General features: G+C 46.8%; 1 protein-coding gene across 1 annotated transcript in view; it reads left to right on the top strand.

Annotated features, from left to right (window-relative positions):
* The window catches only part of SMC2 (structural maintenance of chromosomes 2), a 348380-nt gene that overhangs the window by 257646 nt on the left and 63248 nt on the right, over positions 1-27486 (top strand). The window contains exons 21-22 of the mRNA XM_069238504.1: positions 13032-13232; positions 14033-14149. Coding sequence (XP_069094605.1) covers positions 13032-13232; positions 14033-14149 — 318 coding nt within the window. The remainder of the gene's footprint in view (positions 1-13031; positions 13233-14032; positions 14150-27486) is intronic.

Raw genomic sequence — 27486 nt, forward strand, 5'->3', positions numbered from 1 at the left:
TCAGTGTGCATTTATTGTGCTGAGAAGTTTGATACCAAACTTCCCAGTTTTCAGTGTAGCCATTATGGTGCTGTGGAGTTCGTGTTTGACAGACTCCCAGACCATATACTCTTATGGCTACCCTGCACTTACAATGTCTAAGGTTTTGTTTAGACACTGTAGGGGTACCATGCTCATGCACTGGTACCCTCACCTATGGTATAGTGCACCCTGCCTTAGGGCTGTAAGGCCTGCTAGAGGGGTGTCTTACCTATACTGCATAGGCAGTGAGAGGCTGGCATGGCACCCTGAGGGGAGTGCCATGTCGACTTACTCGTTTTGTCCTCACTAGCACACACAAGCTGGCAAGCAGTGTGTCTGTACTGAGTGAGAGGTCTCCAGGGTGGCATAAGACATGCTGCATCCCTTAGAGACCTTCCTTGGCATCAGGGCCCTTGGTACTAGAAGTACCAGTTACAAGGGACTTATCTGGATGCCAGGGTCTGCCAATTGTGGATACAAAAGTACAGGTTAGGGAAAGAACACTGGTGCTGGGGCCTGGTTAGCAGGCCTCAGCACACTTTCAATTGTAAACATAGCATCAGCAAAGGCAAAAAGTCAGGGGGCAACCATGCCAAGGAGGCATTTCCTTACAACTATTATCCTCAGTTTGGCCGGGAAGAGTAGCGAATACTGGATCCCCTCCTCCCTCAACACTCTTCACTGCCAAGGAGGCCCTTTTGGTTTGCACATCCAGCCTGAAGTCCGGGAACAATGTCACCTCCCCGTTTGCTACATTGAAGGGCCCAGCCTCTCTGGCATGCTGGAGGAGGGTATCTCTGTCTCGGTAGTGCAGTAGCTTGGCCACCACCACCTGCGGTGGTCTTCCCGGCTCCAGGGGTCTCGAGGGCACTCTGTGCGCTCGCTCCAGGGTGAAGAAAGGTGAGAGGCCCCCGGGGGCCACCACCGTCCGCATCCATTTCTCCAGCAACCCCACCATGTCCTTCCCTTCTGTACCTTCCGGGAGATCCACCACCCGCACGTTGTTCCTGCGATTTCTCCCTTCTGCGTCTTCGACCCGCCTCTCCAGGTGCAGTACCCGGTCGTTCAAGTGGGTTATCGTGGCTTCCAGTGTCTCCTGTTTCGGAGCAACTTCCAAAAGCTTATTTTCAGTCTCACAGACTGTCGGACAGCTTCTGGTGGTCCGCTCTCAGGAGGCCCACCTCAACCTGATTGATGTCATGTTGCAGGGTTGTTTGTGTCTTCAATGGCACCTAGTATTTTATCGAGTGTGGCTTGCACTGTTGGGTGGTGTGGGTCTCCACTGTGCTCACCACCGCGTTCAGCTGGGGTTCTGCGGCTCGCCATGTTACCTCTGTTCTGGGCTTTGGATGGCATCTGCAGGTCGCGGCTATGACTGATGTACCTGTTCAGGGGGGACCTCTGTTATGGGCTTCGGGGCTCGGTCTCCTCAGCGGCCGCTGCCAGGGCTCTCCGCAGCCGCTGCCAGCTCGCCGTTAATTGGGGGGCTCCTACTACTCCACTCCTCGGGGATCCGGAGCACAGTCTATTTGCCCCACGTGTCTCTACAAGCTTCCTGGTGTGGGCCAGTCTCCAATCCCCGGTTCCCTCTGTATGTGCACCGCTGCCCTATGTCCTTGGGGTGTAGTCGGGGCCCTAGACCAGCCAGTCAGTCTCGGCCTAGACTTGTCCACTTCTCATCGGCCCCCATCTCAGCCACCGGCCGACCATCCCATGCCACCTCTTCTGTGTTGCTCCAGCACCCCAGTTCTCTCGCGGTGTGGGCCAGGGCTGACAGCCGGTCCGCTCGTTTCAGGAGGGGGCCCCCTCGCTGTCCCATTGGTCCCCCACAGACCCTGCTGTCCTCTCCATGCTCTGCCACTTCCCACCCGGACCAGCACCCCCCCGGGGAGCGGATGGATCCGCCAGTTCCCCGTAAGGGGTGTAGCCACAGGATAAATTTGCAGGCCCTGTCAGAGCTACGCAATTATGCGTCCGACATCTTGCCTGACTCTGCCTCACCCCCAAGCGGTTTCCTAACTTTAACACATGATCCATCCCAAAAAGTTTGTGAGGCCACAGTGGGAACTTAAGTTGGTCCTGATGTTTCGCATGTGCTTCTAATGAATGAACAGCTTCTTGTTGTCTTAAAGTCTCATTGTGAACACTTCAGCTCGTTGTGTGAGTGAACTCCAGGTTCCATCGGAACAACTGTCCTACACCATCTTTTTACCAGACAAACTGGTGCTGAAGACTTGGAGGGCCTTCTTTCCAAAAAGCATGACTGCTTTTCATGTTAGATAGTCCATCACTTTCTCCCAGCTTTCTTTGCCTCAGTCTTAGAGGAGAGCCTCCATTGGCTGGACCCCAAAAAGATTTGTGACCTATTATGCAGCTCTGCTGCATCACTTTCTGGGCAGAACAAAACCAACGCCGAGCCAAATAGCTCTGTCTTGCAGTGCACAGGAGTACTGCTCCGAAAATATCTGGATCCAGTCTTGTGCCTCAGGGATATTTTACAGGTGAGGAATGCGCAGTTAGATGTATCCACGATAGTGTTCATTTTCCCAAAATATTTTGCACATTACCTCTCTCTGGGTGGTGTACTTCTTACCACTCCTGTCAAGAAGATAAGAGGCCTTACCCTTTGGCAGCAAAGTGTTTGAATACATTCACAGATGATCGTCTTAATTGATGTAACAATTATTGTGGTAGTCCAAATTTATTAATTTCTCTTATTTAAGAGCTACATGTAATTTGGTGCTGAACCCTCCTGCCATGAGAGACATTAGTGATGACATTTGGCATGAGTAGCCAAATATTAAAGAAAAACCGTTTCCTGTCCTTTCCTAAGTCTTTAAAAGACTTTTTTTGCAGATATCTCGAAGACGGCATGTTCAATCTGGGTATGTTTGAAGTGATAGTCTATGGTGGTGGATCCACTTTAATTGACTGACCATGCATTGACAGCGTTTTCTGGTAGTGCCTGTTGCCAGTGCAAGGTGTGGATCTCATGCCTACTAATAAGAGTTAAAGCTGCTTTGATATGTGTAAAAATGTTTTTTCTTCTGACTTGGCAGCCTTGAAACACATGTTACAACCAGTGAGTTGACTTGGTAGCAGAACTCAGTCATGTAATGTAAAGAGAAGGCAAGTGACCCTCTTTCTAGATGGCAGAACTGAGGGTTTGAAACTTATAGTGGCTGATGAGGTAGAATTGGCACAGGCCTGCAATCTGTGGAACCTTTTGTCGGACAAAAAGTAGATTAAACTTAGTAGAAATGTAACAACTCCATGGAGGCATCCAGGTTTTAAGATTTATTTGCTACTCATTGGTCTTTCTAACACAGCTCAGCCCTATAGATCAGTGCTTCAAGATTGATACAGATGAGTTTTTTAAGGTATCCATGATATATGAAAGGTGCTGGAGAGGAGAACATAATGAAGCAAAAAATGTGTAATTTGGCTTCAGTTATAACTGTGGTTCTTTCGTTCCTTGGAGAAGCCATTTACATCACAGGTTGATGTTATTTGTTTTATATTTTCTTGAGCTGGAACACAGTATAAATCCAAATAGCTGTTGCAAGATTGTAACATCAATATGTTGTAACACACCATGCATGCCTCTCAGGCTGTCCTCCATTCCCACCTACAGTACTGCTCAAATATTGCAGGATTATTACTAAGCTACATCAAATTGGTTTGTAAGACTTCACAGTATTACACCACAGCTCTCTGAGATGCTATCAAATAATTGCTAATGTTCATTATAGCAAACGGTTGAAACTTATACCGTTGGTCTTTTCACCAATTTCTCACCAAACTGTTGTTATTCAACTGCTGGGTGCATTTGGCTTGTACAAAAGAGCCCTCAGTGATGTCAAATCAGAGAATAGAGAGGAGAGGTTCAGATGGGGCATGGTATAGACTGTGCTGGCATTGTTTTTGTTTTTTGTTTTTGTGTCCTATCTATCTTCATCTGTGTGTAGTCATCAGTTTTAATCTGTTTACAAATATGGTGCTTAACCGAGCAAACATCCCTGTACTAGTAGATGCATTTTTTATTTATTTATTTTCTTCATTTTTTTTACCCTCAACGTGGAGCGCCTTAACTCAGTTAATGCCAGAAAATCTTGGATTATTGTGGTAGGCTGGAATGACCTTCCATTTCTGCAGTGAATGAAGGGGAGATAAAGGCTAGTAATCATTATTGAGGATTGGATGGATGAGGTATGTTCCTTGCTTTAGAGGCTCAAAGGAAAACATGTACGCTTTCCTTTCCTCTGTTAAGTCAAACCGCATAACTTTATCCTGTGAACGATGCAATAATGGATAGTGACTACTGGTTAATTTTCTTTTCAGGCAATACCAATGTGATCAACATCCTGATTTTAACTGAAAACACAATTATTCCTGAATGAAATAGAAACATTGTTCGCCCTGCAAGTTCTTTGCTCTTTATGGGTAGTGAGTAACTAGCCAAAATACCCTGTCATCGACTCGCTATATAATTTTAAACCTGGGTCCTCAAAGCTGTATGATCAAGGTGAAGCTGCATTTCCCCTGAAACTCAGCTGCAGAGGCTGTTAGTTTTATTTTCATTTCTTACACAGGAGCTATTGGAGATTCAACAGCCTTTTTAACTGTGGCCACTGTGGGGCTGACAGGGTCGCTGAAGAAAACCCATATCTGTTAGTTTCACTGTAGACATGCAGAGGTCTATACCTAAATGTTGCTGTTTAAATGAAGAGCTGTTAGGTGACTCGACTAATTACTAATGTATAAAAATGAAATCTGCATGCCATGATAACATAGAACTGAAATTTGAGAAATGCAACAACTCAAGACTTGCTTATTCATATATTTCCAGAGTTCTGGGTGTTCAAGCCCAACTTTGAAATTTTAAATAAAAAAAATATAACCTATTTCTAACTAAAAGACATCTACTTTGGGAAGTCTGACAGCAGATCAAGAATGCAATTTAAATACAGCAAGTCCCATATTAAACTATTTTAAGGCATGCGTTCCTGCCTCATTTCTGTAAGAACTGACAATGGTACCATTTTTAAGCAGAGATTCAGACATTTTGGAGTTGTACACTTTTCATGCCAGCACGACATCCCTGAAGAACTTTTATATTTGAGTAGCATTACCCGTTTGAGGTTTAACATGGAAGCATAAAAATAATGCCACAGTTCAGAAAACAAAGATTCTGGAAAGAGCTGTTGAAGGAGCATTTCACCCCATTGAGCAACTTCCAAGCTACTGCTGTCTATCTGGCACAGCTGTGCAACGCTAAAGAGTTTTCAGACCTAAAGGTCTGGATTTGGGCTTAATGGCCTCTCTCGGTGTATGCTTGAAACAGTGGGCCTGTGCCTGGGGCCGTCTGTTCTCCATGTATTAAATGATCCATCAAGATTTCCCCCTCTCCGCCTCTTACGTTTGGTCCTCACAAAGGATGTGTAAACCTAGGCTTTTCTACAAAGCCACGTGTTTTCCTCCAAATGCTGTGAAGGTGTTACATGGTTGCCATGAAGTCTGGGAGGAAATTTTGAAGTGCAACTCTTATTCAAAGCTAATCTGCCTTGGTAAGGACTCCATTTTGGACAAAATGCATAACCTCTTTGTACCTCCTTTCATTAACATGCATTATATCCAAGAGTGTCTTGTTGGTTCCAGAATTATTTAGGAGCAGGTAACTAACTCCTTTTTGCAGTGGGTATCATTTTCTACTAAGTCCCTTCTTTTCATTGTTGTTTATGCATGCAAAAGCAATGCAAATCACTAAGAAATGTTAGTAATAAATTGAGTTTTTTTTTTCTTTTTTTTAAACATTGTTATAAAAAAAAAACACAATGCCATTCATTCAGATTTGTGCCTCTGGCTGCATATACAGCATCTTAACTAGCTGGAGAAAGGTGTCTCCGTGACCGATACGGCGTAAGACTGCCTGCATAAAGCCCCACTTCACGGAGTCAAAAGCTTTTTCTAAAAAGACTAACTGCCTTAAGGTCCTGGCCTGTATGTTGCATCATGCCAAATAATGTTTGAAGGTTAAACGGTAAATTGCGTCCTGTTGTTTCATACCCACGACCAGGGGTAATAGGGGAGCAAGTCTATTCACTAGTATTTTGGTGTACCAATTTGTGTCCACATTCATGAATAACAACGACCTGTACAAAGAGCTACGGTCCGCTGGTTTACACAGCTTTAATAGGATCACCAACAATGTTTCACGCATGGCGAAAGGCATGCACCCATCAGCAGCCATGTCCTCAAAGAGGGTGACCAGATGTGGTATAAGTAAGTCCTGGTAAGCCTTGTAGAAGGTCAACGTGAGCCCATCAGAACCTGGCGCCTTACCAGAGTGCATATCTTTTAACGCGGCCCTAATTTCTTCTGGTCACAACGGAGTCGTTAATCTCTCTATTCTCTGTCGTGAGCCATGACATGGTTATGTGGGTAAAGTAGTCAGTGACAGCCACCTCATCGAACTGCAGGTGTGATTTGTATAAGTATGTGTAGTAAATACGGAATCGCTCCACGACCGACACTTTCCCAGAATCGTCCTCGATCTGAAGGATCATGGCATTGTCACGTTTGGGGTGCATCAGTGTCTAGCATAAAACTGGACAGTGAAAAGAGGAGTGACAACGTCCCTGTCCATCACCACACCAGGGGTGGTGCCCAGAGCTGCTCCAGAGGGTCCCTGGGTTCGCCATCTTGATTCCAAGATTAGCAGGGAACTCGGAGCATCCGAGTAACCAGGTGAGGCAGGTGACATGATAGGCACCCTCTGATAAGTAGTTACTTGGTTAGGTGACCAAGCCCCCTCTTTGGACTATATAGGGTCTTCCTCTGGGGTGGGTCCTCAGATGCGGCTTGCTAGATTCCAGCAGGACTCGTCTGCAATCTTTACTTCGACTTCTCGTATCCAGCACCGCGACTGGACCCTCCAGGAACCCACAAGCTGCAGATCCACAAGGAAGACTCTTCTGCGACATTGTACCCAGAGTTCCTGCCAGCTTTGCAACAGTTTCCTCGCTGTGCATCCTCAGAAGACTGCAACTCTTCATCCTGCACAAGGAGGAATCTACCTTGGAGTGAAGGAGTCCCTTCCCTGCAACCGCAGGCACCTACAACAAGCGACGACCGGCTGCGTGAATCTCCTCTCCTGCTGAGCTGTGTGGATCCTGCATCACAAGTGGTGGTCCGGAGTTGTCCTCTTGGTCCTCTCTGCCAGCTGTTGAACTTTGGTGGAGGTAAGCCTTTGTCTTCCCACGCAGTACCCCCCATGCACTGTCACTTGCAGCTGCCAAGGCTTGTTTGCGTCTCCTCCAAGGGATCCTCAGGTGATGTGCAGCTTCAGCCCCCAGCACTCATTCCTGCAAATCCCAGCCTCCTGCGTGTTTCTCCTGTGGCATGGGATCCACTTTTGTAGTGCTGTGTGGGCTTCTGTGGCTTCATTCTGTGGGACTCCTGTGGGTGCTGCCTCTGCACCTGTGGACTCTCTGCAACGCTGAGGGTCCCCTGTGACTCCCCTTTCTGGGGTGAGTCCTCCTGGGCCTTGCTGGTCCCTGGCAGCACCTCTTTTCCACTAACTGCGAGTTTGCCTTTGCCAAGGCTTGTTGGTGGAAATCCTGCACAGACACCAGTCTGCTATCTTCCTTCCGGCGTGGGACATCTTCTGCATCCATCTGGAACTCCTCACTGGTTCCTGGGTGCAGTGCTGACCTGTTCTTCAGAACCGTCAACCAAATCCTGCCTCCACTGCTGGATGGGTAGTTCCTTCTGGACTCCACTGTGACTCTGACTTGGTCCCCTCTCTCCACAGGTCTTCTTTCTTCAGCAATCTACATCTGGTTTTCGTGCAGTCTTCTTTTCCTCCTTTTGGGTGGTGTGGGGAAAATCTATTACTTTACTTCTGCATTCCTGATCACTGGTGGGTACTGTGTTACTTAACTTTGCGGTTTTCTAATACCCCCAGCTTCCCTCTACACATTTTACATAACTAGGTGGGGTTACATGGTTCGCATTCCATTTTTTTTTTAGTATGTGGTTTGTGCTCCTCCTAGGGTCACTATTGGAGATTACTGTTTGCACAGTTGTAAAGAAATGGCTCCCTGTTGCAGTTACCCCCCACTTTTTGCCTGATACTGATGCTGACTTGACTGAGAAGTGTGCTGGGACCCTGCTAACCAGGCCCCAGCACCAGTGTTCTTTCACCTAAAATGTACCATTGTTTCCACAATTGGCACAACCCTGGCACCTAGGTAAGTCCCTTGTAACTGGTACCTCTGGTACCAAGGGCCCTGATGCCAGGGAAGGTCTCTAAGGGCTGCAGCATGTCTTATGCCACCCTAGGGACCCCTCACTCAGCACAGACACACTGCTTGCCAGCTTGTGTGTGCTGATGGGAGAAAATGACTAAGTCGACATGGCACTCCCCTCAGGGTGCCAAGCCAACCTCCCACTGCCTGTGGCATAGGTAAGTCACCCCTCTAGTAGGCCTTACAGCCCTAAGGCAGGGTGCACTATACCACAGGTGAGGGCATATGTGCATGAGCACTATGCCCCTACAGTGTCTAAGCAAAACCTTAGACATTGTAAGTACAGGGTAGCCATAAGAGTATATGGGCTGGGAGTCTGTCAAAAACGAACTCCACAGCTCCATAATGGCTACACTGAATACTGGGAAGTTTAGTATCAAACTTCTCAGAATAATAAACCCACACTGATGCCAGTGTTGGATTTATTAAAAAATGCACACAGAGGGCATCTTAGAGATACCCCCTGTATTTTACCCAATTGTTCAGTGCAGGACTGACTGGTCTGTGCCAGCCTGCTGCTGAGAGACGAGTGTCTGACCTCATGCGGTGAGAGCCTTTGTGCTCTCTGAGGACAGAAACAAAGCCTGCTCTGGGTGGAGGTGCTTCACACCTCCCCCCTGCAGGAACTGTAACACCTAGCAGTGAGCTTCCATGTCTCAAGCTTCGTGTTACAATGCCCCAGGGCACTCCAGCTAGTGGAGATGCCCGCCTCCTGGACCCAGCCCCCACTTTTGGCGGCAAGTCCAGGAGAGATAATGAGAAAAACAAGGAGGAGTCACTGGCCAGTCAGGACAGCCCCTAAGGTGTCCTGAGCTGAGGTGACTCTGACTTTTAGAAATCCTCCATCTTGTAGAAGGAGGATTCCCCCAATAGGGATAGGAATGTGACCCCCTCCCCTTGGGAGGAGGCACAAAGAGGGTGTACCCACCCTCAGGGCTAGTAGCCATTGGCTACTAACCCCCCAGACCTAAACACGCCCTTAAATTTAGTATTTAAGGGCTCTCCCTGAACCTAGAAATTAGATTCCTGCAACAACAAGAAGGACTGCCTAGCTGAAAACCCCTGCAGAGGAAGACCAGAAGACAACAACTGCCTTGGCTCCAGAAACTCACCGGCCTGTCTCCTGCCTTCCAAAGAACTCTGCTCCAGCGACGCCTTCCAAAGGGACCAGCGACCTCTGAATCCTCTGAGGACTGCCCTGCTTCGACGACGACAAGAAACTCCTGAGGACAGCGGACCTGCTCCAAAAAGACTGCAACTTTATCCAAAGGAGCAGCTTTAAAGAACCCTGCAATCTCCCCGCAAGAAGCGTGAGACTTGCAACACTGCACCCGGCGACCCCGACTCGGCTGGTGGAGAACCAACACCTCAGGGAGGACCCCCGGACTACTCTACGACTGTGAGTACCAAAACCTGTCCCCCCTGAGCCCCCACAGCGCCGCCTGCAGAGGGAATCCCGAGGCTCCCCCTGACCGTGACTCTCTGAAACCTAAGTCCCGACGCCTGGAAAAGACCCTGCACCCGCAGCCCCCAGGACCTGAAGGACCGGACTTTCACTGCAGAAGTGACCCCCAGGAGTCCCTCTCCCTTGCCCAAGTGGAGGTTTCCCCGAGGAAGCCCCCCCTTGCCTGCCTGCAGCGCTGAAGAGATCCCTTGATCTCTCATTGACTTCCATTGCAAACCCGACGCTTGTTCTAACACTGCACCAGGCCGCCCCCGCGCCGCTGAGGGTGAAATTTCTGTGTGGGCTTGTGTGTCCCCCGGTGCCCTACAAAACCCCCCTGGTCTGCCCTCCGAAGACGCGGGTACTTACCTGCTGGCAGACTGGAACCGGGGCACCCCCTTCTCTCCATTGAAGCCTATGCGTTTTGGGCACCACTTTGAACTCTGCACCTGACCGGCCCTGAGCTGCTGGTGTGGTAACTTTGGGGTTGCTCTGAACCCCCAACGGTGGGCTACCTCGGACCAAGAACTGAACCCTGTAAGTGTCGTACTTACCTGGTAAAACTAACAAAAACTTACCTCCCCCAGGAACTGTGAAAATTGCACTGTGTCCACTTTTAAAATAGCTATTTGTGAATAACTTGAAAAGTATACATGCAATTGAAATGATTCAAAGTTCCTAATGTACTTACCTGCAATACCTCTCAAACAAGATATTACATGTTAAATTTGAACCTGTGGTTCTTAAAATAAACCAAGAAAATATATTTTTCTATACAAAACCTATTGGCTGGATTTGTCTCTGAGTGTGTGTACCTCATTTATTGTCTATGTGTATGTACAACAAATGCTTAACACTACTCCTTGGATAAGCCTACTGCTCGACCACACTACCACAAAATAGAGCATTAGTATTATCTCTTTTTACCACTATTTTACCTCTAAGGGGAACCCTTGGACTCTGTGCATGCTATTCCTTACTTTGAAATAGCACATACAGAGCCAACTTCCTACAGCAGTTTTCTAACCTTTTCTATGCCTATTTCTGATTACTAGTGCATATATTGAGTGTATTACTTACCTCCTATGGGAGTGTTGCTCTTCTAGTATTTTGTGGCATTGTGTTCCAAAAATAAAGTAACTGTGTATGACTGAGTGTTTTCTCTAGTGTGTAAGTGCTGTATGACTACAATGGTATTGCTTGAGCTTTGCATGTCTCCTAGATAAGCCTTTGGCTGATCATCCACAGCTACGTCTAGAAATCCTGGCTTCTAGACACTGCCTACACTTCACTAAGAGGGGATACTTGGATCTGGTATAAGGTGCAAGTACCTTGGGTACCCACCACACACACCAGGCCAGCTTTCTAAACTCTATAATCGAGTCTCTCTATTACGGAGCATGGCGGGACATGCGTATGAGGTGCCAACGCGCGATGTGCTCGCTCCACTACAAAAATAGCAGAGAAAGTCTCACGGCCCAACAAATCGGTCAGCTACTGCTTCATATTGCTCCATACATTGTCAACACAAGTGGATTCCACTACACCTACAATTTGAACATTATTCCTATGGGATCTGGCCTCCAAATCTTTTGCTTTAGACTGGAGCGTGAGTAGGAGCTTGTCCACCTTCTTCTGTGCTGATCCTAATGTGATCTGCTCATCCTCGGCATCCAATACCTGCCGCTCTACCAAATCAAGGTGCTCAACATGCTTATCCAGCCTTTCATATGTACGGTCCATTCTGTGTGTCAGGCCGTTCATGTAGCCAAATCTTATGAAGATTGATGTGAAGATTGAGACCACTATCTGCTTCAAATCCGCCTCAGACTCTGCGGGTGCCCCTTCATGTGCTGTATCGGGTGCCTGTGCTCGATCACCGCAAGTTTTTGGGGTCTTCCATAGATCAAATTGCAGCTTAGTCTGCACTCAGTCTGCCTTTCCCATAGCTGCACTTACGCAGTGAGCGTGCAGTTCTTCTGTACACTGTGCGCTTACCTCACCGGGACCTTAACAGTGCCTCTTGGGTAATTGCCGCAGCCCCCTTTTGTGGTGCACAGGGGGGCACCTTAGTAGTCTTCAGGCCAACCTCCCCCCTCTGCCTCATCCATAGAGCGATGGGCACATGGAGCTCGCCTCAACCATAGAAACCTGCGGAAACTGAACGCTGTGACCACTGCAGGGCTGGGATGGAAGCAGATAGTTCACCCAGCGCTCTGAAGTTCTTTCCTGCATGCACCTCCCTGGTGTCCAGAGGCCATGCTGCTCTATGCTCCTCAAACATCCATCTGTCCTTAGCAGCACAGAGTGCCCCAGTCCACCAAAACACCACTGAACAGCTGACACAGGCACCTCAAGGGCCAGTCCATGGTACCGAAGCTTGGCGGCTCACTCAGTTCTTAAGTTCTTCCCGCCGCTGTACAAAGCTTGGGGAGGGACACCAGGCACACCACTGCAGGCCAGGGAGCTATATGCAGTGGGTTTTGACAATAAAGGTGTCATCTCACTGCTTAGCCAGGATTCACTTGTAGATATGCAAGGCCCTCGGTTGCACCAGGCACAGTCTGCTTCAGTTAGGGTGTGTCCGGCCATCCACTGCACAGGAGCCACTAGGCCCTCAGTCCCCTGTCAGCGGCTTCAGCCCCCTGCTGGCCTCCTGAGAGTCGGCGAGCTACCGACACAGTGCTGACACTCGGCCGGTCTGCTCCTCTGGCATGGCAGCACCAATGTTAAATAGGCCGCACCACCTCCTCAAAATTCAGGACGGGGACGGCGGTCAGAAGGCTGGTTAAGGGCATCGGCCTTCTGTCAGCGTGCCATAGACTCTACGATGCTGTCAGATCTATTCATTGGCCAGAGCAGCGCTCGGCATATGTGCCCATTTTCTCACTCAGCAAGCTTAGCCCCCCCCCCCCCCCCCCCCCCCGCCCCATATTGAGTGCTCTTTCCACCTTCAAAGACGTTTATGCCATATTTGTTTTCTATGTGGACATTTTTTCAGTGGGTTGTTGGTAGTGTTCCAACTAAACATTTTCAATAAGTCTTTCAGTTTAGCATCCTCAAGGATAGCATTTTGTGTGGGGTTTTCATGTCCTATCGCATGTCTGGAATTGCAGTGATATTTCATTTTAGAGTAATGTGTTTGTGAGGTTCAAATAGGTGTTTTGAAAGTGTAAATTATGACCTTTGACAACTGTTTTGGATTTCATCATTGTGTTTATACACAGTGTAAGTCTCTTCATTTTCTGTGCTCCCAGGTAGCAAAAATGCTGAAAGACTACGAGTGGATTGCTTCTGAAAAGAACTTGTTTGGCCAGGCAAACACAGCTTATGATTTCAAAACCAACAACCCTAAGGAAGCAGGTCAGAGGCTTCAGAAACTCCAAGAGAAGAAAGAGAAGCTGGGGAGGAATGTCAACATGAGAGCCATGAACATGCTAACTCAGGCTGAGGAAAGGGTATGTTAATTTTAGGAAATGAATGAAAAATCTGTGAATTCACCTAAGGTTAGAGGGCATTGTCAGCATTTCCAGAACAGGTGTAGAATAATGAATCCAATAAGTATATTAAGTGACTTGTTTTTGATAATATTTCTTTTAACTATACACTCATGGTTGCATCAAGTGATGATGGTGCCCGAAATGCATCATCTTGAGTACAGCATGTATCTCCCAATTCTTCACATTGGTGTCTATTAATAGATTCACATTTTTGAATAATTCCCTATTAGTGGCTGGGGCACCCAGCCTGACCACGGGAATGAATTGTGTGTAACTAAATAGATAACACTAGAGAAGTGTTACATCAAGTAACTAATTTCCACGGAGTAGCCCACTCCTTGTATACTGGGGCTCAGTGGCAATATTTTAGGGTCTTGGTTTGCAGTGCTAAAAATAGCTGAGGCAGGGTAGTGACTTAAAGAATGAATATGTGAAGAGGGGGGGGGCATGGCTTCTGGCCTCTCAATACTCTCAAGCCTCCTTTTCCATTTTTGTTCCTCATGATTCAGTCCTTCCTATTAGAGGACTGATATCATTTAATTTTAAAAAAGGAATGACTTCTTAGAGTACTGGGTTAAAGATAATATTGAGTGGTTTTAAAGTAAATGAATCTATGCAAGTCATTGAATCACTTTTTGTTGCTAGTGTCTGCCTGCGACCTCAGTTGCTAAAAAAGAAAAAAAAAAAAATCACAATAGAAGTATATTTTTCCTTTCAACGTGTTATGTGCTAAATTAATACATTTCCTTTTTTGCCAGTACAATGATTTGATGAAGAGGAAAAGAATTGTTGAGAACGACAAGTCAAAAATTCTTTCAACTATTGAAGAACTTGATCAAAAAAAGAATGAAGCCCTTAATATTGCATGGCAGAAGGTATGCTTGATCGAGTTATCCGTTACATATTTCATTTGTTTTTTTATTCTGGTGTGGATGTTGAGTTAATGGCTGTTACTCCTACTGTGCATTTACTCCTGCTCCATTCCCCCCTCCCACTCTCCAGACAGTTGTGAAGGGGAATCTACTTTGCCTTCGGGTGCTTAAACATTTTCTCAACATAAAATGTTTGTCCACATTTCTTTACTCTTTTCCTTTTTGTCATACCCTTTACACCTGAGCCACGTTGTGTTGAGCTGGGTTCTGGTTACAGTGTTGTTTCCTGCCCACACACCCTTTTGCCTGGTTTTTAGAGGCAATTTTGACTGAAGTGCACTGGGTTCCTGCTAACCAGGTCTCCATTGCCAGCGTCCTTTTCCCAAAACAAGACACCTGGCCACTTGATCCCCAGGCCCTTCAGCCCCCTGTAAGTCCCTAGTAAATGGTACCCCTGGTACCTAAGGCACGGGAACTGAAGAGGGCCCCTTAAGAGCTGCAGCACAACTTGTGCTACTCTTAGGGATCCAGCACCAATCGCAGACTGTCATTACAGGGTGCGTGGCAAGGTCTTTGACGATTCTCAAACCCAGTAGCTGACCAGGGAAGTCGTTTTAAATGCATGTGCTGACACTGGTCACTAAGAGTTCCCCAGCTATGTTGGCTTCTCTGACATTACCACAAAATAGAGCATTAGTCCTATCTGTTTGCCTCTGCAAACCAATTGGGGATCCTCTGGACTCTCTGCAATGTGTACTTCTTTATAGTGCACACAATAGAGAGCCAGCTTCCTCCACACGACATGACCCCTGTCTGTCTATAATATATACATTCTTTGCAGCAAAAATGCTTTGTAAATGACTCTCATAAGGCAAGTGTCCCTCGGTAAAGCAACCACAATCCAACAAATTCCACCAAGATGACAGCCCTGCAATTGTACCAAGGTCCCTAGGAAACTATCAGGCCTGGGCAGATTTTCGGTTATACCCAAAAAATCGGAGTAATTCCACAGTACTTTTAGGCATGGAATTACCAATAATCATGCAATTACTCCAGCTCTCATAAAATGGGAGGGGGGTGAATCCTACCATGCAGGCACATTTAGCGAGCAGGTGCTCGCTATTCATGCTCTGCATTTTGCACTAAGAAAATAGCACTAATTGCAGATATTAAGTTGGGTGAAAATCTTACCCCAATAGCACATTTAGAGAGCGTCTGTTAATGCTCTGTTTGTGTACTGTTGCTTTTAGCGCTATTTCTGATCTCATCCATCCCTTTGTCCTAATCCACATTTGTAGGAGGCTGGCTCAATTTATGCTGCACACCTATGGTGTGGCATCCTATGCTGAGTCCAGGCAACTCTTAGTGATGGTGAACAGGTGTCCAGATGGCAAAATATTTCTAGTGGTAGCTGAGGTGAGCAAATAAAGCCTATCCAGGAGGAATGTAAAGGACTTGCAATACCACAGTAGTCAGATAGTAACTCACTCACAAGAAAGAACCTCACAAATGTTGCAAAACTAAAGGATACGTTATTACAGCATCACTACTAAACTAGCATTGTTTTATCTCCCTTTTGAGATATATGCACAGTATAATCAGCAGATTTTGCATTACAAACCAAAAAATACACAGGGCCCTATAATAAAGGGGAATGTGAAACAGTTACCCCAACCAAGGTAAGTGTGGTAGTTAGCTAGGGGCTCGGAACATTCAGGAACACCATAGTTAAGTACAGTAAGTGACCCCAGCAACCAGGAGTAAGGTAGCTACCCACCCAGTTATCTCATAGACTAACACAGAGTAGTGGTTGGAATTTGTGGAATTCAGGACCCTTCCCAGTGGAGCCTGAGGAAACCAGAGGACAGATGGAGTGTCCCTACCCCAGGATACCCAGAAGACAGGAGTACCTACATCAGGGACCTGGATGCAGAGGGAAGAAGGGACTCTCTGAAGTCAGTGGATGCCTGAGATTGTCCAGCTGCTGTCACGACCCATGGACCAGGCCGGTGGAACCCAGGAATAGATTCCAGACATGGAGGACCTGCAAAGGAAGGGGACAGAGTCCAGCACCCTTGGAGGTGCCCACCCTCCTGAAGGTGAAGTTCCTGCAAGTCAGTGGAAGAAGTCTAGCTAGGGGGTCCAGGAGCTGCAGAAAATCCCAGGAGTCGCCTATGAACAATCTCAATGGTCGCTGGATTGCAGGAGGGTTAGTGACCAGCCAAGCCACCAATAAGCACTGGCAAATGCAAACAAGAGCTGAAGTAGAGTTTGTACAGTTTTGGGGACCAGCAAGGTCCAGGAGACTTGTGGGGGGGGGGGGGGGGGGGTGTTGTGGTGCTGGGGCAGAGCTGGGCCTCGGCACACAGGAAGGCCAACAGAAGTTGATGGATCCCCCACGGGTGACTTGCAGGCGCTGGACACAAGGAGGCCTGACCACCAGATGTGCCTTTCAAAGCAGTCTGGTGGCGCTCAGAGGCCACCCCAACCCTTAGACATATAATACTCAGGGAGAGGTGGTCACACCTCTCCCTTGCAGGAAATCCTTTGTTCTGCTTTCCCGGCCTGAGCATGGCTCACCAGCAGGAGGGGGTAGAACAGTGTCTGGGGTCAGCAGCAGCGTGGGCTGGCAGCTGGAGCCCGTAAGGCTGCTCAAGCAGAACTCTGGGATCCTCTAAGAAACCCCCAGAGTACATGGTATCATGCAACTAATACTGGAATCTCTGTAGTTGTATGATTCCAACATGTTTGATTCCAAACATGCCTAGATTTGAGGTAGCCGTTATGTAGTAGGACCTCTTGTGTTGACCAGTGTCCACTACATACCTTAAGATGGCTTCCCCGCATTGAGAGGCCATGAATTGGCCTGGCGTCTGTCGGGGCACCCTGCTCATGTAGGAGTACCCTCACACTTTGAGACATGTACCCTGCCCTTGGGCTGAAGAGCCTACCTGAGGGCTGACTTATAATGTCGAACTGCAGTGGTCAGGTTTGGTGGTGAAAGGGTGCATGCACCATTTCACACAGGCTGCAATGTCAGGCTTGCAGTCACAGCTTTCATGGGCTCCCATGGGTGGCACAGTACATGATGTAGCCCATGAGTGACCCCTGGTGTACCAATACCCAGAGTACCTCGGTACTATATACTAGGGACTAATATGGGTGCACCAGTATGCCAATTGGGTGTGCAAAGTCCTAAGCAACCACATTTAGAGGGAGAGAGCATGGTCACTTGGGTCCTGGTTAGCAGGATCCCAGTGAACACAGTCAAAACACACTGACAGCAGCAATAAAGTGGGGATGACCATGCCAAAAAGAGGGTACTTTCTTAAAGAATCTTCACACTTACACAGCTGGAGAGCAAACTAGTCTCACAGTGAAGGAGTGTTAAGTTGATGAGACAGTAAATCTAGAAGTGGAGTGCGGAGAATCATTGAGACAGGGCTATTGAGTCCCTGTAGCCACTCAACGTTTCATGTCACACCTAGCAAGGACTCTTGGGCTCAGTCACAGTAGAGTTGGAAACACTGCCCTGGCCTCTTGGATAGTCAAATGCTACTGAACAAATGAAGTTTGGTTATGTTTCATATACCAGCGTTTAGAAATCCAATATTAGCTGGGCAACTGAACAAACACCCAAAAGCGCCACTACTTTATTTTACTTTTCTCTGTCATTGTGGCCTGTGACAATCATCTACCTCTTGCTACAGCCCCCCGTCTGGTATTCCCCTGACGGGCCAGGAATGGTCCTTATGAAGAAGTGTGTGGAGATAATACTAACACCACAAGTAGAGCATGATCAACACACTGCACAAATGCACGTCTTACCCTTCTCTCCCTGTTCCCTACCGCTAGCCGCACAAGGTATAAATGTTTTAAAATTCGGACGGGCCCACCATGTATAGTGTATTGTATGCTCTAGCAATTGAGGAGATGTACACCTCCCAACACATCTCCTCACAATGTTAGACAAATACAATACAAATGCACTGGAGAGGGAAAAAAGTATACTTCTATTAATAAGAACATAGAGCAATATGTACAGCATCTACTGCTGTTGGTTGCACGCGCAAAGGCCCTCCAGTAGAGGCTCCCACCCTTCATTCCAATTCAAATGTAATCACAATGAGATACAGATGTGCTGCTGTTTCTTCACAAAAGGCACATCTTTAACCAGAAGCAGTTTGGGAGTCTGCAAAAAAAAACAATTGCATAGTAATTTGGGAATTGGTTGAGTCTTATCAGTTGCATGACGCACTGTGAGGCTGTGCATTTTGCCTCAGTATTTCTTCAACAACTTTTGCAACCAGAGTTTGTGTTGGAAATAGTCCTTTTTTGCAGGGTTATCCCCAAACTCTTTGCTTCTGACCTTCTGTTGTTGATCCTGTGCTGAATTTAGTTTTTGCTGGCTTTAGAACTCTGGGCACTTCACCACTGCTGACCAGAGCTTAAATGCAAGTGCTCTCTGTCTAAATTGTATTGGTGATTGATTTTTCCATGAGTGGCATATTTGATTTACTAGTAAGTCCCTAGTATAGTGCACCAGGTGTGACCAGGGCCTCTAAATCAAATGCTACTAGTCAGCCTGCAGCACTGATTGTGCCACCCCTATGAGTAGCCCTGTAAACATGTCTCAGACCTGCCCCTGCAGTGTCTGTGTGGCCATATGTAAACTGCCATTTCTACCTGGCAAGTGCAAGGCCTTGACATTCCTTTTTACTACATGCAAGTCGTCCCTAAAGTAGGTCCAAGGCAGCCCCATGGGCAGGGTGCAGAGTATTTAAAAGGTAGGACATGTATTGGTGTGTTCATATGTCCTGTGTAATAGTGTAATTAGTGTAATATTGCTAAATTTGGTTTTCACTATTGCAAGGGCTATCTCTCCCATAGGGTAACATGGAAATTGCAGTGAAATATCTTTTCAGTGTCCTTTCCCATTGGGAGCAGATAGAGATGTGGAGTTTGGGGTCTCTGAACTCACAATTTAAAAATACAACTTTTGGTGAAGTTTAAGTCTGAAAATGCCACTTTAGAAAGCAGGCATTTTCTTGCTTAACCAGTCTGTGCCTCTGCCAGTCTGTGGAATACAAGTCTGTGTCATGATGACAGTTGGGCTGTTTGTGAATTCACTCTAGACAGTCACACAGAGAGCTGAGGTGTGCCCTGCATTTCCTAATGGGTCTTCCTGAGCTAGAGTGGCGGGTGGAGCTGACACTTGTACCTGAATAGGGCTGTGCCTGTCCTTACACAAAGCAGTCCCCGCCCCCCTGGTGTGTGTCTGGGGCCTGTGTAGGGAGAGGCAGGGTCTTGTGCACTGCAAAGACTTCTCTTTGAAGTTTGCCTACTTCAAAGACAGAAATGGATATAAGTACTGGACCTCTGACACCACATAGTTAGATAACTTCTGGACTGAGGACATTATGCCAGAATGAAGAGCTGGATGCTGTAGGAGGGACTGCAACTCTGCCTGTCCCTTTGTTGTGCTGGCCTGCTGCTTCTGTCCAGAGAGTGAAAGGATGACTTTGCTTTCCACGTCTGGCTTTCCAAGGCTCTCCAGGGTAATCAAAGACTGTGTCTGCCAGTGCCTATGCTCTCTTGCTGAGAGTCCTGACTTGCCAAGTGGTGCCAAATCCAGTCCCTGGGCCCTTGAAAGTGGAAACTGGTGACCTGAGGGAGAAAATCCACGCACCAATGTGCCAAACAACGCAGTTCCTGCCTTGCGGTAGAAGAGTCGACGCAGCACCTGCTGGATCAACGCCACACCTGTTCCACCGCAGCTCCATCATCACAGCTTGTCTATTTTCTACACATCGTTCTTGGATGTCACTTCCTCATCAACCCCACAATAAGGAACTGAGGCCTCATGACCAGAAATCAATGCATCGCTTTGCCTGGAAAGACAGTCAACGCATCACCAGTAGGGAACTGATGCATCGCCTCACCTGCGAGGAAAGGATCAACTCATCGCCTCACCTGTGAGGAAAGGATTGACGCATCACCTCCCCTGCCAGTAAGGAACCAGCGCATCACCTCCCCTACCAGTAAGGAACTGACGCATCGCCTCACCTGCGAGGAAAGGATTGACACATTACCTCCCCTGCCAGTAAGGAACCAGCACGTCACCTCTACTGCGCAGTAAGGAACCGATGCATCGCTTTGCTTTATTGGCGCTTCACCTCCTCTGTGGCCCGCATTGTCTTTGTTCTTGACGTATCCAAGGTAGTGTGTTAAAAAGATACAACCATTGATTACTATGGATTGACTCATCTGAACTTTATAAAAAAAAAAAATGCTATCTTTAGTTGTGAATGTGGGATCTTTGTCCTTGTGGTCTTCTTTCGCTCAGATATATATTAGCTATTTTTATAAACCTGGTGTTTTGTGGTGTTTTCAGTCTGTGTATGTATGCTTATATATGTATGTGTATATATATGTAAAAATGTTGCAGGGTGCTCCTTACTAGAGCAGCTCTCCACCTAAAATTGGGAACTTCCCAGAGTTCTCCTTCGTTTTTTGCATAATGTATGCGTCACTCTATCCCTGAAAGGGCCTTGGTTTGATATATACACTCTTCGGCACCAAAACACCGGGGGTGCCGAATACAACGCGCGCCACAGCGTCTGTTATTGTCCCTTTCCTCCAGGATTCCCAAAAAGGATATGGCACTCCAAAGTTACTGTGAATCGATTTATTGACTCGCAACAGAATGCGTTTTGGCGTTTACCGCCTTTGTCAATCTTGCGGTTGCCATTTTGTAACCTCTTTATATACTGCGTACTCGTGCACATCATGCAAATCACTTCCCAAATGCAAATAATTTTTTATCACAATGGCCACCTTAAATAATTATCGACTATTCTTCAAATAATCGCAAACTTGTTATACATTTCAATTAATTCATAAAATTATTTTTGTCAGTCTTAACCAAATACACATAACGTTGTCAAAAGGTTAAACAATAAAATGGCAACATCGCCATATTGGACTTTCAATTACCATAATGCATAATTACCTGTGTGATTCATATTACTTGTACTTATGCTTGTACCTTTAATATATTTTGAACTATGATGGCCAGCTATAATCACTACCGTTTACTTCATTACAGTTTTTTCAATTTTATACAACTACTTCCATACGATAAAACATTATGCATGGATGCCCATCACACATGGAAAGAATATAAAATTATACTATAATGAACCAAGATAGAAATAAAAATATACATAAAAATACAAATAAACATAGAACAAGCCTTAATGACTGGATGAATGAATCAGTACCCTTATAAATTATCATTCTGAATCTAATTGACCAAACATATTTTAAGAGTGATCATGAATATAATATTTTATATGAATTTAACAACAAATTATAGTGACTATCTGCCACCTTTAGCAACATATATATTCTAATAATTCTTTCATTGTTCTAAATAATCCATCAATATTATACAAATACCTGCATTTAAATACATTCAACCTGCTTATTCCCTTAGATTAGTACATAAACTCACCAATAAATGATAAAGTTGCCAGCCAATATTCCTATTATAAATGTATTGATAATTCTTCATTCATGTTTAATCCATTTGTTTCCTTGGTATCTAACTTATATCTTGATTCAAAAATTCTTAATGTTAGTTCCCTGTTGCCTTAGTAATGCCATCTATAATAAAATACAGTATTTCTTCAATTCTTCCTTTGTTTCTGCTGCATATGACGTGCAATAGGGTACGTATCATCATTATACTGTATGGCTCTTAAGTGTTGCGAAATTTGTTTATAAGCTTGCAATTTAGTACTTCCAACATACATTCTAGGGCAACTGCATCTTAAAACATATACAACAAAATCACTTTTGCAATTTTAATGACACACATACATAAACATACTGTGCACATTACCTTTGAAATAAGTCTAGCTTCTTGAGCCAAGCTACCAAGGGTGTGCAGGGGTATTTTAGCTGTGTGACTCCCTTACCCTGACTAGAGTGAGGGTCCCTACTTGGACAGGGTGCAAAACCGCTACCAACTAGAGACCCCATTTCTAACAGTGTCCTATTTCTGACCAAAGGCAGAGAAAGTAGACATCTTTAATGTTGGATCATCATGGAAGGGTGTGAGTGAGCCACACACTTAAACTTATGGTGGCAGCAGGTGTATGAACCCACTGAGCTATTTTTCATGCTCATTTTCCCGTTCCTGTAATCCTGTAGGTGCTGTGTTCTGCATGTTGAAGGGTAAATGACGGAGAGTGTTAAGTGCTTTGACCTCTACTTAAAAGAAACCATAGCCCGAGTTTATGTAGCAGGTGCACTCACAGGCTGTGCTTTCTTACTGATATGTGCTCTTACCTCACACCATAGAATGACCCCTACCATCCCAATGTATCTACAATACACAAATGTTGAAAGGACACTGGACCAGAGCACAGTGTTTCTTGTTTAGATGGGAGCAAGACAGTCAGAACTGGCAGAAAGGTCTGCACACGTGCTCAAGAAGTGAATGTTTTAATTGTTGCAGAAGCAATGGGGCCGAAAGGCCAGTACTCTGCTGCAGCAGTAAGTAAATACAGTGTCTGTGCCTCTGCACTCTCATTGCACATTTGTGCCAGGTCATCGGAGGCTGTAAGTTTATTATCTGTTTCAGGGCTCTGAGTTCTCAGAACTAATCCCAGCTAAGAGTGCATTGCAGGAACAGTTTTCTGGCCAATCACAGGCTGTCACACTTCATATATTGATGGGATACATTTTAGTGATCCTTATTGGCTGTAAGCACAAAGGTGCTTGTAGGAAGCTAGCCTGGTGTGTGCTGGGTACCCAAGGTACTTACACTTTATGCCAGGTCCAGGTATCTCCTTTTAGTGAAGTGTAGGCAGTGCCTAGCAGCGAGGTTCTCTAGAGGTAGCTGTGGATGAGTAGCCAAAGGCTTTTTTAGGAGACATGCAAAGCTCATGCAATACCACTGCGGTCACACAGCACTTACACACAAGAGAAAACACTCGGCTGTACAAAAATAAAGGTACTTTATTTTTGGCACAGATTATCACAAATCACTCGACGGGTGACCCACCCTTAGGAGGTAAGTAATACACTAAATATATACACTATCAATCAGAAATAGGCATACAAAAAGTTAGAAAACAGTGCAAACAGTAATAACCAATAGTGACCCTAGGGGGAGCACAAACCATATACAAAAAAAATGGAATGGCAGCAAGGTACCGCCACCTAGGTAAGTAAAATGTGTAGAGGGGAGCTGGGGGTATTAGAAAACCACAAAGGTAAGAAACACAGTACCCCCGACCAGGAATGCAGGAGTAAAGCAATGTATTTCCCCAAACCACTCAAAAGAAGACAGAGAAGACTGTAAGAAAACCAGTGGTGGATTCCTGAAGAAAGAAGACCTGTGGAGAGAGGGGACCAAGTCCAGAAGTCACAGTGGAGTCCAGGAGGAGTAGGAGGTACTACTAACCCAGCTGTGGATGCAGGAGTTGGTCGACGTTCTGAAGAACAGGTCAGCAATGCAGCCCAGGAGCCGGTGAAGAGTTCCAGATGGATGCAGAAGATGTCCCACGCTGGAAGGAAGATTACAGACTGGTGTCTGTGCAGGATTTCCTCCAACAAGCTTTGGCAAAGGCAAACTTGCGGTTGGTGGAAAAGAGGTGCTGCCCCGGACCAGCAAGGCCCAGGAGGCCTCAACCCAGGAAGGCGAGTCACAGGGGACCCTCAGCGTTGCAGAGTCCACAGGAGCAGAGGCAACACCCACAGGAGTCCCACAGAACAGGGACACAGGAGCCACAGAAGAATCCCACACAGCACTACAAAAGTGGATCCCCACACTGTCGCCTGAAGATCCCTTGGAAGCGATGCAAACAAGCCTTTGCAGCTTCAAGAGACGCGGTGCACTGGGGTACTGTCCTGCTTGGGAAGGTAAAGGCTTACCTCTGCCAAGGTTGGGCAGCTGCAGAGAGGACCAAGAGAACTACTCCGTACCACCACCTGTGATGCAGAATCCACCCAGCTCAGCAGGAGAGGGGATCCATGCAGCCAATCGTCGCTTGGTGTAGGTGCCTGTGGTTGCAGGTAAGTGACTCCTTCACTCCAAGGGAGATTCCGTCGTCTTGTGCAGGATGAAAAGTTGCAGTCTTCTGAAGATGCACGGTGAGGAAACTGTTGCAAAGCTGGTAGGACCTCTGGATATAATGTTGCAGAAGAGCCTTCCTTGTGGATCTGCAGCTTGTAGGTTCCTGGAGGGTCCAGTCCCGGTTCCGGAGGCCAGAAATCAAAGTAAAGGTTGCAGAGGAGTCCTGCTGAAATCTTGCCAACTGAATCTGAGGACCCACCCAAGAGAAAGACCCAAAATAGCCCTGAAAGGGGGATTGGTCACCCAACAAGGTAAGCACCTATCAGGAGGGGGCTCTGACCTCACCTCCCTGGCCTGTCCACTCAGATGCTCCTAGAGTTCCTGCCAACCTTAGAATCCAGATGGCAGAACCCAGGGACCCTCTGGAGGAGCGCGGGGCACTTCCTCTGGGGTTGGTGATGGAGAGAAGAGTGATCACTCCCCTTGCCATTGTCCAGGGTTGCGCCAGAGCAGGGCCTGGGGGGGGGGGGGGGGGGGGGGGGGGGGGGGTCGTCCCTGAACCGGTGTGGCCTGGTTTATACACGGGTGGCACCAAATGTGCCCTTCAAAGCTAAACCAGTGGCTTGGGGATGCTACCCCTCCCAAGCCAGTGTCACCTATTTCCAAAGGGAAAGGGTGTTACCTCCCTCCCCCAAGGGAAATCCTTTGTACTGCCTTGCTGGGCTTGATCAGATCAAGCAGCAGGAGGGCAGAAACCTTTCTGAGGGGTGGCAGCAGTTGGGCTGCCCCAGAAACCCTGCAAGACTGGTGGTAGCACTGCTGCGGGTCCTCTAAGAAGCCCCCACAGTGCATGGACTCATAGAACCAACACTTGCAACAGTATTGGGGTATGATTCTGACATGTTTGATACCAAACATGCCCAGGTTCGGAATTACCATTATGTAGCTGGAAATAGGTAATGACCTATGTCCAGTACATATATAAAATGCCATCCCCCCACTCAGAGTCCAGAAAAATGGTGCTGGAGTTCGTGGGGGCACCGCCGCTAGTGCAGGGGTTTCCTCACACACAGGTACCTCCACCCTGCCCTCTGGGCTCAGAGGGCCTACTATAGGGGTGACTTACAGTGACCTGGTGCCTGCACCCGGTTCACGCAGACTGCAATGGCAAGCCAGCAGAACTCTTTGCATGGGCTCCCTATGGGTGGCAGAATAACTGCTGCAACCCATATGGATCCCCGGAAACTCCAATGCCCTGGGTACTTAAGTACCATATACTAGGGACTTATAAGGGGTGACCAGTATGCCAATTCTGGGAAGAAAAAGTTACCAGCAACCAAATTTAGAGGAGAGAGCATAGTCACTGGGGTCCTGGTTAGCAGGATCCCAGTGAACACAAACACGCTGACAAACAGCCCAAAGGTGGGGGTAACCAAGCTAGAAAAAGGCTACTTCCCTACAGTGCTGCAGCTCAATAAATGTTCCTTTTAATTTAAGGCCTTCTAGTCCCGTGGACAAAAAGGAAATAAACTTCTTGCCCCAGGAGGACATCCCAATATCTCAGGCGTTGGGCGATAGAAATCCTGAATCCATGGGGCATCTTTTTTTTCCACACAGCCATGAAGTTATCCTAAATTAAACTCTCAACATCATAACTGATTTTGTGTGTTCTCCAGACAAGTTATGTATTGAATACAATTTTAAGTGGTGCAGACGGCCCAGTGCTCAAGGGTGTAGTGATGTGAAATATTACAATTGAGATGTTGCACAATTTATACAGATCCGCATTTCAGTATACATTCTTATTACTGTCTTAGTTCATTGCACATAGGACGACCCTTATATACTGTGTACACGTTTTGACCAAAGTATATGTGCGTCTCTTCTGGACATAAACATGCTGTTTGGCACATCACCTATTGGAGTACCCAGAGGTACTGCAAGATCTCTTCCTCACCTGAGAAGAACATTGGTTCGATCTGTTAGCCACCACAGGCAACATGCATTATCAGCACTTCTGTGCATTGGAGATTCCAAGTCGTTTCTCACTGTGATACGTGTTCTGCCTCTAGTGAAATTTGGGGTTCCTGTATGCCTTTCCGCTGATACCACTCTTGCTCTGAGTTTGCAAGAAGATCAAGATGAATCAGGCTGGAGTTATCCTTGTGGTTCCAGATCTGGCCCAGGTTGTATGGTATCCAGAACTCTTGGGCTTGAGCCTATGTCCTCAGATCAGGCTGCCTATCTGGTAGGATCTGCTGTTGCAGCAATAGGGCAGAGTTCTGTACCCGGCCCTTCTCAATTGAACAGCAGCAGCTGAACACCTTTGATCTTCCTCTGAAAGTGGTTGATGTCACCTTGGCAGCCAAGCATCCCTTGACGAAGGCTGTATATGCCTGTTTTTGGAACAAATGTGTGGCTTGTTGCGGCACACACCAGGCTGACCCCCTTCAGGCCAAATTATGTGACTTTGTTGATCTGATAGAGACTTCCAGCTGCAGATTCCTTGCCCTTGTTTACCTATGTGTCAAGCGGTATCTGGAAACTTTTGCTGAGCAATACTCCTTGCGCCTGCCGTCTGGCGACTCCATTCAGATTCACTTGGTGCCTGAAGTGGCGTAGGACACACCTGTATAGGTGCCACCCTGGTGCACAGGCATTAGTTCTTTTCGCATCAGCTAGCACAGATCTGGAGCGAGCTACCCCTCTTTTGCTTTTTGACAGGCCTTTTTTAGACTTTTTGTCAGGATTTTTTTTTTCTTTGTCGATGTCTTCAAGGAAGGCTGGATTCAAACCGTGTGGTGCCTGTCATCACCCCATCTCGGTCACTGACACTCCTTCACACCCCTTCACCCAATCTCATTTGCCTTTGGTGCCTTGATCACAACTCCAGGTAATGCTCGGACAGCAGGGCCATGACGCTGAAAGCTTTGAGAGAGCTGTCCCTAAAGCTACTTGCGGCCCTGCAGTCGGCAACACCAATGGGCTTGACTCCGAGAAGGTCTCAGTCCCTGTTGTGAAGGTCACAGGACTGATCTCAGAGCCCAAAGTCCTCCTCTTCCAATTCGAGGTACTCTCAAAAGAGGCATAAGAAAATGAAGTCCAAGAGGACTTCGCCTCGTCCGTCAGCTGTCTAGACGAATGGAGAACATTGGCGTTCCTGGCATGGTTCTGCGGAGTTGTTAGCCAGTTCGACTCCACGCCTCCCACCCTTCTCGGGTGCCAGCTCAAATGGAGTTATATGAGGACATGA

This window comes from Pleurodeles waltl, chromosome 1_2 (assembly GCF_031143425.1).
Source record: "Pleurodeles waltl isolate 20211129_DDA chromosome 1_2, aPleWal1.hap1.20221129, whole genome shotgun sequence".
Lineage (NCBI taxonomy): Eukaryota > Metazoa > Chordata > Amphibia > Caudata > Salamandridae > Pleurodeles > Pleurodeles waltl.